General features: G+C 43.0%; 1 protein-coding gene across 1 annotated transcript in view; it reads left to right on the plus strand.

The window, feature by feature from the left end:
• The first annotated feature begins 917 nt into the window (after positions 1–917).
• ADSS2 (adenylosuccinate synthase 2) overlaps positions 918–12,286 on the plus strand; it is a 36,133-nt gene continuing 24,764 nt past the window's right edge. The window contains exon 1 of the mRNA XM_065680144.1: positions 918–1,274. Coding sequence (XP_065536216.1) covers positions 1,107–1,274 — 168 coding nt within the window. The 5' untranslated portion in view covers positions 918–1,106. The remainder of the gene's footprint in view (positions 1,275–12,286) is intronic.

Here is a 12,286-nt window from a genome sequence, read left to right on the forward strand (position 1 = left end):
ATATTCAGGATTTAAGTATTTTCAGCTGTTAAAAAAATGCTCTTTGCATTTAACTGTCTCTTATGTACCCCTGTAGATCTCTAAGATGCAGTCAAACTTTGCTCCAGTGGCTTTTATAGATCCCCAAATTCTTGGTTAAAGTAAACCTGAAGGAGCGAATAAGCAACCAAAACCAAACTCTACAACCTGCCAGACAGCTGCAGACTGTGCCGGCTCAGTGACTCAGGATTCTGAATGGCTGTCTTAGCAATAATTACATCATTCAGATTTATGTCTTTTTAATAGCTGCTTTGCAAAAAAATAATCTTCCCCCGGGGTGGTGATTCTGTGAAGCAAGAAGGAATGAAAACAGCCACTGAGCCATCAGTTCCACTTCTAAGCCCTCAAGTATGCATGATGAAGACACTTCTCTGTTATGGGTTTTTTCCATTATTTTTTTCTTCCTCATGAGTAAGCTCTGGGGCCACGTTTCGGTGCCTCTGGAGAAAATGGCCTCCTGCATTCAGTCCCTGGTTCTATGAACAGTAATTTACATTCTTACCCAAAACTACCTACGTGCATGCAGAGCTGCGATGCGCTGCAAACACACCCTCGCGGGTCTGACACCCCTCCGTCCCGCTCCCAACGCGCACGCGCCGCCCAGCCACAGCCGCTCCCCGCCACCCTCCCCTACTCGCTCCCCAACCGACCGGCAGCCGTCCCGCTGCAGGTGCGGCCCCGAGGACTACGAGCCCCAGCATGCACCGCGCCCGGCTCCGCGCGGCACCCTGCGCGGGGGATGCCGCGCAGCACGCTGGGTAATGTAGTCCGGGTTGAAGCGCGGGAGAGCGGCGGGAGGGCGAGGAAGGAAAAACGCCGCCGGGAGCGGCTGTGACTCCGCCGGTTTGCCGCGGGGGAGGCGGCTGGGCGGGGCTGCGCCGGAAGGCAGGGGCCTGCCCTTGCGGGGTGCGGCGGGGGAGGCCGCACCGGCGGGGCCGGTAGGCGGCGGCATCTGGACGCGGCAGCGGCCCCACCGCCCGCCCGGCTGGGAGGAGGAGGCGGGGGAGCGGAGCCGCCGCGCGCTGCCGCATGTGCCTGGAGCGGAGCCGGAGCGGGCAGCGTGAGCCATGGCGGAGCATGGCGCCCCGGCGCCCGCCATCCCCAACGGCGAGTGCGCCGCGCGCCTCCCCGGCAACAAGGTGACCGTCGTGCTGGGGGCCCAGTGGGGCGACGAAGGCAAAGGCAAGGTGGTGGACCTGCTGGCGCAGGACGCCGACATCGTCTGCAGGTGCCAGGTGAGGAGGCAGCCGGGGCGCGGGGGAGGCCGCGGGTGTCACCTTGAGGCGGGCGGCCCCACGGCCCCGCCGCGCGGTTCCGCGTGGGCACCCGTGCTCGTCCCCGCATGCCCCCGGGCTCCCGCCTCGGCGCAGGGCCGGGCGGCCGGTGCCCGGTGAGGCGGCGGTGGCGGGGCAGCGAAGCCTTCCCTGACGGGGCAGGAGCCGCTGGCGGGAGCCCCGCCGCCGGGCTCCGCAGCCCTCCCGCTCCTCCTTTGTCCCCGTCCCGGCGCCGGAGGTTGGGGGGGGAGGAGGAAGAGGAGGAAGGCGCCCGCCTCGCAGCCGAGAGCTGGCCTCCCGCAGGAGGAACCCGCCTGGGGTCGCGCCCCCTCTCAGCCCCGCCGCCGCCGCGTTCTTTGTCTGGGGGCTCCGCGAAGGGGCCGCGCTCGGTGGTGCCCGCAGCATCGCTGGTGGGCGCGGGTGCTGCGGGTCCGGGAGCCCTGCCCGCTGGCGGCGGGGCCTAAGCCGCGCCGGCCGGGAGCGTGCTCGCCGCCATCCCCGCCGCCGGAGGGGCAGCGCTGGCCCCGCACGAAACCAGCGGTTAGCACCGGATGCACGTGAGGGGGTGTCCGCAGCGAGTTGGTCGTGTTCACATAAAACTCGCGTCTAAAGACTCGCCTGGCTCCCAGGTCGCTGTGGTGCCGGTGGCATCCCGCCTTTCTCTTAAGAGTTCTTAGAATTTCTCTTCTCTGGGGGCCTTACTCCAGCAAAGGAGCAAATAAAGTGAGCCGAGCCTGCAAGCACAGCACTTTCAAATGCCTACGTTAAAACAACACAGAGCTGAGGGGATGGCTTATCTTACCCTTGGTAGTGTAGCAAATTCTGTAGAACGTAATGAACCAAACCTGTGTATGTTTTTTTTCTTGACAAGATACAGCAATATAGAATGCCTGCAGCATATGCAGACTTCATGTAAGTGGTGTTATTTTATGCTTTTGTTGACTGCACAAATTAAATTTGGTCTTAAATAAATTTTGGGAGAGTGCACCATTTCCTTAAGAGTTCAAAGGCTGAAGCTGTGTTTTGACTGAGAACTGCACATAAAACTGGTGTTTTCAAAACCAAGTCAGTTGCAGCTGACAAATCAAAAACTTAAGAGATTAATTACTTCTCCGCATGTATCTTGTAGCGTGGTGTGGTTTTTTTTGGGTTTTTCTTTTTTGTGTAATAAAATCTGATGTGCTGTGGCATGGTGGCTTGGCTTTGAGGGTTATAGAGCACAGTGACTCAGTTCGTCCTTTACAGCTTTGTTCTTGAGACTTGAAGGGGGCATCTAGGTGAGCGTGTTTGTTTAATGCTAAGAAGTTTTGGTGTAGGGAGAGAAGAGAGAGGCAGGCAGTGAATTTTTGTGCTCACAAGTTTTAATGTCTTTGTTACTCGTTTTGAATTAGATGACTGAAGGATCATGAAAAGGGAAAAATCATTTTATTATCTCGGGCTTGAATTTCATGACCAGTTCTGCCATTTCTAACAGCTTGTTGGTCCTGCTGAGGGGAGTTTTTTCTTCCTTCTTTCTTCCCGGTCATGTTGAAAAGGAAGGCTGTGCTGGCTGAGTCTCTTCCCATGCACTGACTCTGGCACTTGAACACTTTTGTAAGTTGATTTAACTCACCAAAATGGCAGGAAACTGTTTTTTGTTGTATTTAGTTTCTACAGTTTTAGTAAATAGAACGGAATTTTCTTGGCTCAGAGGACCTTGATGAAAAGAGAGGCCTGGGACTGGGTAAGCACAAAGAGCGATTTCTCAGAACGAGAGGGGAAAATAGGAATATTCTCTCTCAGTAGTACTGAGACTGAATCATCTTGCTATGTACGCAAGCATGTTCTTGATGTTTGTGTTACTGCTGGTGATGTAGAGTATGACCCTCGTGCTTTGCGTAGTGCTGCAAATCCAGAAAGAAAGATTGTACCACACTTAGTCTGCCCCTTGCTAATACCAGCTTTCTGTAACTGGAACTTTTCATTCTTTCACCATTATACCTGTTTGTTGTAAGATGGTTCTTTCTGTTCAGCATGCCACAGAGTTGCTAGAGTGCTTCTGGATGGGATCAGACATTTCTGGTATGTTCTTGTGAAAAATTCAGTAGCATAGCCGTTTTCTTGGAGGATTTGTGAAGTTGTTATAGCCAGGTCCAAGATGTATTGGAAACTTGAGTTGTATTTGCAGTAAAACACTCCAGTGTGGCTTTTGTATCGCTGTCCCTGGTTCTGTGTGGCATAAAATTGGTCCTGTTCCAGAAGTGAGAACCATCACTGACTTTTACTGTGCCTTTAAAGGCACTGCAAGAAGATATAGTCCAAAACCTGTGCCACAGGAAGGTCGTCTCCTAGGTAGCGGGTGTGCTTCAGTCACTTGTTTGACTAGCTGACTGTGGCATCTGGAGGGAGGTGCTCGCTTAGGTACAATTAGCTGAAGCAGTGTGTCAGGAAATAAGTTGTATTTTGGCTCTACTTCTAAGTACCACCCTCTAAAATGTTCTATCTGAGGTTTAGAGATTGTTGAAAGGAGTCTTGTGTTCAGAGCAAGGGAATGGTATTTTCAGGAGACAGATTTGCTTTTATGACAAGTGGTAGTATGGTTTCAAAAACAACTGTTTGAAGAGACTATGCTGAAATTAAAATACACCTAGGGTATGCATGTATGTAGCAGCTAATGCAGCTGCACTGGCAACTATGATGGGCTTGTAAGGGCACCGCTAGTATAGGGGGTTCAGATGCAGTTGATATAAACATATCTACATGTCAGGCAAAGTATGTACTTGTTTTTCCACTGTTAGATTTGAATTGGTCTTCATTTACTTCTAGGAAGTATCTGGTAAAATGATACCATCGATAAAATAAATGCATTGTGAGACTTAAACCTACATCTGGTCTTCAGTAGCGTACAGAGCAAAGTCTGTTTACCTGCTATCACATAAATTGTAGTCCAGGCAGTAAAATAGAGGAAGAATGGGTTTGAGATTCAGGAATAGTTGCCACCAAACCTGTCATGTTTAGAAGTATGCATTGTATTTTTGTTAATTCCACAGGCAGTGGAAAGTTAAGCATTTCTAGCTCTGCTTAAAGGATTTCCTGTCACTGCAGAGCACAACTGAATTGGGGAATTTGATTACCAGCGTTTCATTTCTTAGTGGATATGGGAATGGCGAATTAATGCAAGCAAATTATTCTAGATAGCTTTATGAAAATGAACACAATACCAAAATATGCCATGTATCTCTTACATTAACACTACCTCCTCCACCCAGTCTACCAGTGTATGCAGTACAGAAAAGAATAGTGTCTGCACTGCACTTTTCTGTTTTCATTTACTCATCTCATCAACACATCCTGTTCTTACTATTGGAGGTAACTGATTTATTCACAGTATATAGCATAGAGGTGAATAAGATTTTTGAAGTCTTCAAATTATTTTTAAGCCTACTCCCTCTGCTAAAGAATCCTGTTTTCCTGCTTCTTCAGTTCTATTGTACATTGTGCTGCTATTTCAAAACAGATTGCAGCTTCTTACCAAATCGTAACTGATTACATTATGGTCTGCCTGTGACTTACCCTTACTGCACTGCCTGCGGTGGGGTCATGCTATTCCTACTCCTGAACTGCTAATGCGTGGTAATTGCTATGTGTGGATTCTTTGTACTCCCTTTTCCTCCTCCTCCCCTTAAACAACAGTGTGTATAGTCACATCACTGCTGATTGCTTGATACGTGCCAATTATGGTGTAACAAATAGGGAAGTTTTCAGTGTGCAGATACTTGGGGTTAAGCAGTTACCATTGTGAACTGATACCTATCAGACCATTGCTGCCTAATAACCTCCGTTATCACTAGTCTGTATATAGCCACTTTTTTTTTAACTGGAGTTTTCCTATATTCCATTCACCAAGCTCACTTCGTTCTTTTGTAAATATTCTCATTTGAAAATGTGTTTTAGTCTAGAGCCTTTGCGGGCCACGCAGAAATAGGAATAATGGAATCAGTAGCTGTAGCTATTGGTGCTTTTTTAGCAGCTCAGGCATTTGGTACATGGTGTCTAGCTAGAGCTCTCACTCTTTTCAAAGTGCTGGATGCACTATTGGACTTTGTTGTGGTTGGCAGCATGCCCATAATGTACTTTGGTGAGGAAAGAAGGGTCAGTAAAATGAGTTCTTTGGCCTGCCCCATCAGTAAGTCATAGACCTGCTTTAGAGCATCATTGGCAGGTGATCTTTTGTAACAGGAGAACAATTGAAATCTAATTTTCCAGCTCATGAAGTTTGTGCCATTAACAGAGAGATCTTAACAGCACTGAAGAGCAGATTACGCCTAGATCTACTGGTTTCTTACTGCTCTTTCAATCTCATTACAAGCCTTGCTATGTTTGGTTGGTTAACATGCAATACTCTATAGCAATTTATAAAGATTTCAAATACAATTTTATTCCTACTGTACTATCTCACTGACATTTGTAAGATGTTCTCTGTAAATATTCTCAAAGTCCCTTTTTTTTTTTTTTAATATCCGTTCTTAAATATTCTTGTGAAATATAAAAAATATCTGTGGGGTTTTGTGGCCTGAAGCAATGCAGTACTGGACCAGTCTGTGCTTTCAGCATTTTTCTTGTTCCTTATCTGCCCATCTCACTGAATCTCTTTCATCTCTTAGGAATAGATTGGTCTTTATTCTGGACCTGGATAATGAATCCTGTTCACTTCCTAACAATGTGAGGTTTAGCAAATTGGGTGAAACTAGGCCAAAAGCAGTCTAAAAAGTCTGAATATTGTTTTTCATTAGGAGCTCCTTAGAGGAAGTTCTGTCAGTATAGAGAAATACGGTGTGGGGTTTTTTTTTGAGATTAATAGACTTAAGTAAAACTAATGTGTTCTTTTATTTATTAGGAGAAAACAGGTGAATGTGTAAAGCATAATGTGGCTATTCTGTTATGTTCTGCCTCAAGCCACATTTTTGATTTTGTTCTGATGCAACAATTCTTGTACTACATGTTCAAAAATTTCTGAAGTCTAGCCAAAGTTTTAGAAACTTTTATTAAGTGTGTTACATGATGGCTTTTTGAACTAGGTTTAGATCTTAACAAACATGAATGGGTTGTTGAGGAAGAAAATTGCCAGCTGCTGGATTTTGTTTATATTGAAATCCAGGAGCAGGTTATAGAGTAGAGTTTATTAGCTGCTAATTCATTGCAGGTGGAGGGTGCAGAAAGCAGGAAATCACAAAATCTGGGATGTGAGAGAATGACTTAATTATCAAAACATTGATTTTTTTCACATCTTTAAAGGGGATGGTTTGCGATCTGAAGTTCAAAATAGATTTTTAGCAATATGTATTGAAATGAGAAGCAAATAGCCTAGTCATTGCAAGGCTATATCTAGTTAGGGTGCATCATAGGGGTTCAAGTATGTCTCTTCACTAGGCTGATCAACTCGTTAAAGGTGTGTTCTGCATTCCCAGACTCTGAGGCAAGAAGGAGCCTTTCTTATGATTCTTGTAAGTAATGGTAGTATCCAGCTTTCTTGATGTATTTTTGACTTTTCATCTAAGAGTTAAATGAAAATGTATACAACCATATGATGCCAAAGCAGCATTGACTTGCTTCTTGCCCAACGTGGCAGTCATTTCTATAGCTAGCTCAGAAGCAACAGTGGTTGCCCTGAGCTAAAAATGAATGCTGGAATGTGGTAGCAATAAAAGTAAACTGTAGAAAGAATTATGTACACACACATCTGATGGGGAGAGTTGAAAGGAGAAGATGGCTTCTTCCTCAGTGTAGCATGAGATAACATCTCCTTAAACTAGACAACTAATTTCTATTCTAAAGGAAGTAACCTAAAAGACTTCTTTGCTCTGTCTACCCTAAGGCATCATATTTTTGAAATAGACATCTTGATCATATCATAAGAAAAGGCACGGATTGTCACTGTAAACTTCTTGGGTAGATAGTTCTCTTAAATGTGTATGTCAGTATTTCAGATCTGCTTTAAATACTTCTGTATTGAGTGCCAGTATAGAGAGCCATAGTAATTTCAGTCTGCTTTTTTAATGAATCTTTTTTCCCCTGTGCACGTCCCCTGTTAGGTCAAGTTGTAGACCTTAGCAGTTATGAGAGTACTGTTGTAGGTGAGGCATCAGGGTTTGAACTGCTGTCTCAATCTATTCAAACCAGCTTTAACTGTTCTGGTTCTTATATTAATGTCTAGTCTGCCTTTGACTAATAGGCTCTGAAAATAAAATGTGTAGCTTCAACTTACACAGATTTAAAATGGAGAAAGATATTCTGTTGTTCCTGCATCTTAGTTTCAAACGCCTTATACATTTTTATGTGTTCCTGCAGTGATTTCTTACTTGCACGTTCTACTTGTGTATCTGCACATGCTTCCTACTTACGTGTACGCTTCCTTGGCTAGCATGCATGACACATACATACTTTTGCTCTTCAATGCTCTTCACAAGAGTTTTTAAGAAGCAGGAAATGTATGGGTTGTTTTGGTTTGCTTTCTTATGAGGAAGAGTATTTTTGCTTTCAGTTTATGGATAAGCAACTCTCCTTGTTGGGCTTTGCTGAATATCGAAGTTGGTATATTAATGTTTCTTATTAGACTACCTTTTAAAGAAAAAAAAGGAAAAACTTGAAGTTTGAATCTAGATTGAGTATAAGATTAAGAATGAGGGTATTCCAGAGAACAATGTATATACTGAATGTACATTTTTCCTGGAAGGGTCCCGTGTGCCAGGAAGATGGAAGAACTGCAGATCCTTCTCCTTAAACTGGAAGGACAAGCAGTCAAGTCATTTGCATGCTTTTCAGGTAAACCTGTGAGCTTGGCTGCAAATGCAGGAGCATGGAACTTTTCTGAGCAAGCTCACCATAGGAAAAAGGTGTGGTTCGGAATTTCTCTATATAAGCATTTGAATATGGCTGCATATAATTTTCAGAGTCTTTTTGGAAGATGAGATTCCATGTTTCCATAGTTTTTGGCTTCTCTTAGCTTCTCATCAGCTCTGAACTTAGCAAGCAACTGGAACTTGTTACTTCTACTTTGATTATTTTTATGTCCTTGATAAACAATATTATCTAAGTATATTCATGGAAGGCCAAATAAGTTACTCTTGAATAAATGACTTCTTAGGAAACATTCTGGTTGTACTTTCATATTTAGCAAAACCCAAAACAAAACACCAGATAGGGGTTGTTTCAACTTCAGTGTTCTGTTAGCTCAGTTTTGGTAGTGGCTTGCTAAGGACTGTATACCTGAAGTCTTACCCAATAACTTTGTGGCATTTTAATTCAAGAAAATACATTTTGGTCTAAAAAGAGCATCTCTCTTTAATACTGACAGTAAAAGTCATGATACAAAAGGTTGGTGAAGTAGTCATCAATTAGACTTTCTGAAGACAGACATAAGTCATTACTATTACATCAAATTAACTTTATGAAATTATCAAGTCTCTGCTATAACTCCAAAAAAAGATGGGTTCTTATTTGTCCAGTGAACCAGTTCAGTACATGCATGCTCCTTTGGGGCTTTTGACTAGTAGAACAATGTAATTCCAGAAGAAAAATTGCTGTTAAATGTTATGAATGCTCTTTTTCCATGTTTCATACATGATTTGAAAGCTGTTCTGCATGGACAGAACATAAGCTAAAGAGCTCTTGTGCTGCAGGAAGCTTCAAAGTGAGAAGACTTGCCTTGCTTTGGGGTTGTTCACGCATTGCTTTGAGTTTACCGTTTTGGCTGCAGAGTATACCTTTCTAAAAGTTACACTTCTAAAAATCGTTTTAGTCTTCAGAGCTACAAGAAAAAAAATCAAAACACTTTAGTCAGGTACTTGCATTAATATTGCTGCTAGTTCAGTTTAGTTCTTTATGCAGAATGCTTTAGCTGGCAGTTAAGATATTTAAAAGCTATAGAATGCAAGAGAAAATAAGCCATTTTGCTTAGGTAGGGGAAGTGCTGAAATGATCACCTTAAAATCGGTATTGATGTGTTATTAGAAATGCTGTTCAGGCAGTATGTTTAAAATGTAGTCCTCTTTGAAACTATTGATGAGTCTTCAGTATATTTTCCAGTGATAGTCTCAGGAACATGGATGGTACAGTATTTTGGTAACTGGTGTCTTTGTGTCATGTGCATGAGTGTATTTTTTGTGGTAAATGTTGCCTTCCAGTGCTTTCATAGTGGGTTTTGGCTAGCAGGAATCACTTGTTCGATTCATTGATTTTTCAAACTTGTTTCCACTGAACTGTCAACTAGCAGATAATGACTTTTTCCCTTTGAAATTCGTATTTTCAGGCATTCAAAACTATTGCAAAAGGGTGTTTCCTAAGAATGTTTATCAAATGGCCTCCAGATGAGCAATGCTTGCAGCTGTCTTTGCTATCTTATGTCCCCTCTGTGTACATGTAACTGATTCTGTTCACATTTGCAAGGTTAGGTATGTTTTAGAATAGTATCTTGTTTTGTGTGTAGTACTGACCAGCCTATCTCACTTGAATATATGGATGCAGATTCTTGGGTGTGGTGCTTACCAGGATTTTTAGGCTACCTAATCTTTAACAAGCTGAAGAAAAAAACCTTTTTTGTTTTGTTTGTTTGCTTTTTTAAAAAAAATATTTTGAGCAGTTTACCTCTCTAAAAGGGATATTTCAAACCTGGTAATTTTATAGGTAATGTTTTTTAGAATAAGGCTTCTAGAAAGCAGGTTTTGTTATCAGGATTGCTGTCATTCTAACAGTACTTGTGTGCTAATTTCCCTATTAGTGTGTCCCTTCCTGTAGGTCCTGTAGACTTAGCTGTTCAATATGTTGCATAGCTTGGATATTTCAAGATTACCAGCTAGTGTTAGAGGGGTTATAGGCTTTTTCACACCACTAAAATTGGAATAATGCCCTTTCTAAGAGCTTATGCATTTAGTCATCTTACAACAGCAGGTTTTGCTTAAAATGTTATAGATCAGTAATGATCTTGTGCCTGATCTTTTTTCACTATCCCACTTAATTACTTAAAATACTTCAAAATATCAGTGTAATCTAATATTGTAAGGATCATAAAAGGGTTAAAAAGGCTACTGTGTCTTGAAAGGATTTTAAATTGTTCATCCATCAAAGCATCAAATTAAGAAGTCCCCAAACTAAATCCGTATCTGGAATCATAGAATGGTTTGGATGGGTAGGGACCTTAAAGATCATCTCGTTCCAACCCCTGCCATGAGCAGGAACACCTTCTGCTAGATGAGGTTGCTCCAAGCCCTGTCCAGCCTGGTGTTGACCACTGCCAGGAATGGGGCAGCCACAGCTTCTCTGGGCAACCTGTGCCAGTGTCTCACCACCCTCGCAGTAAAGAATTTTTTCCTGATGTCTAATTGAAATCTCTCCTCTTTCAGTTTAAAACCATTCCCCTTTGTCCTCTCCCTACCTGTCCTTGTAAAAGGTCCCTCCCCAGCTTTCTTGTAGGCCCCCTTTAGGCACTGGAAGCTGTTCTAAAGTCTTCCCCAGAGCCTTCCCCAAGCTGAACAAGCCCAGCTCTCAGCCTGTTTTCATAGGAGATGTTCTCCAGCTTCTGATTATCTTTGTGGCCCTATGGCCTTGCTGCAACAGGTCCATGTCCTTCCTAGCTGGGACACACTGCATAGGTTCATGGTAATTATTCATGATGACTTTCACACTATGTCTCCAAATAAATAGAAAGAAATGTTTTCACTCCAGTCCAGCTGACAGCATTTTGAGTTCGATATGTACAGGACTTTAAAAAGAAAACAAACCACAGCAAAACAATAGCCAAACAACCCCCCCCCAAAATCCAAACCAGCAACTCTTAAAGAGTACCAGCAAACTTTTACGGCTGAAGGTGTTATGGTTTTGATTTTGCATCAAGGCTATGATTAATGATTTTTAAGGTGCCCAACTTCATGATTCCATGAATTGTTTGAACTGATGTTGTGGGGAAAAAATAGCTGGGTTTTGTTCTCCTGTCAGTTTGAGCCAGCTCATGTTTTACCCTGTTATCCGCACAAATATTTGGTGTCGTCTGATGCCAGTTACTCCTTCAGCATTGCTGGCAGCAGTGTAGACAGCAACTGATAACCTGAAAACTGGAGACTGGGTCCAACTGTGAAACCAACCACCCTAACTTTGGTGTGTTGTGTCAAAGTCTTGAGCAACAACAGTGGGACTAGGTATTGACTACAGAGAAAAATCAAAAGGAAGGACGACAATGTATTTGTATTACTTTGTATTACAAAATCTGTGCTCCTGGCAGTTGAAAAGTTGGAGAAATTCAATTAGTGAGACAGTTTAACATCTTAATTTTGTAAAGCTCTAGGCTGCTGAAAGGGCTGATCCCTTGGTCACCAAAGAATCCTTAGGGGGAGGAGAGAGAGCTGTTCCAAATACTGGGTTGAAAGATAAGAGGAGAAAAAACGGTGCAAGGAAAGGAGACAGAACAAACTGAATGCTTTTAACTTTTTTTTTTAGTCTACCTCAAAATACAGTGCAAAGAAGACTGATTTCTGAAAATCCAACTTTGGAAACCTCAGAGTGTGCTAGAACAGCAATGCTGTTCCTTGAGAGAGATGCACAAATAAGTGGTGCTGTATCTAAGCAGGGTATGATTAGGACTTCTGAAGTAGTAAGCCTGTGTTAGCCTCTTGATAGGGATGTTGTTACTGGTTCCTGTTGCGCTTAGTTTTGGGTAGCTGCTTTGTTGCTAGATGGAGAGTCTGGTTTATGTTCTGTTCTCTAGCAAGGCATGTTTAACATATTTCCTACATACTCAGTTTTCTGTGATGAAATGAGCTCAAGTCCAGAGGCTGTGTTCTAATTTAAAGAAAAACAAACAAAACCCCAACAACAACAAAAAAAAGTTTTGTCTTTTTTGTTTGTGTGGTTGGTTGGTTTTGTTTTTAATAGTGCTCTCTCTTCTAAGTGAGCTTTATTAGAACTTAAGGGAGATCATTTGTATTTTTACCTAAATAGCCTTG

The sequence above is a fragment of the Lathamus discolor genome, chromosome 5, assembly GCF_037157495.1.
Source record: "Lathamus discolor isolate bLatDis1 chromosome 5, bLatDis1.hap1, whole genome shotgun sequence".
Classification (NCBI taxonomy): Eukaryota; Metazoa; Chordata; class Aves; order Psittaciformes; family Psittacidae; genus Lathamus; species Lathamus discolor.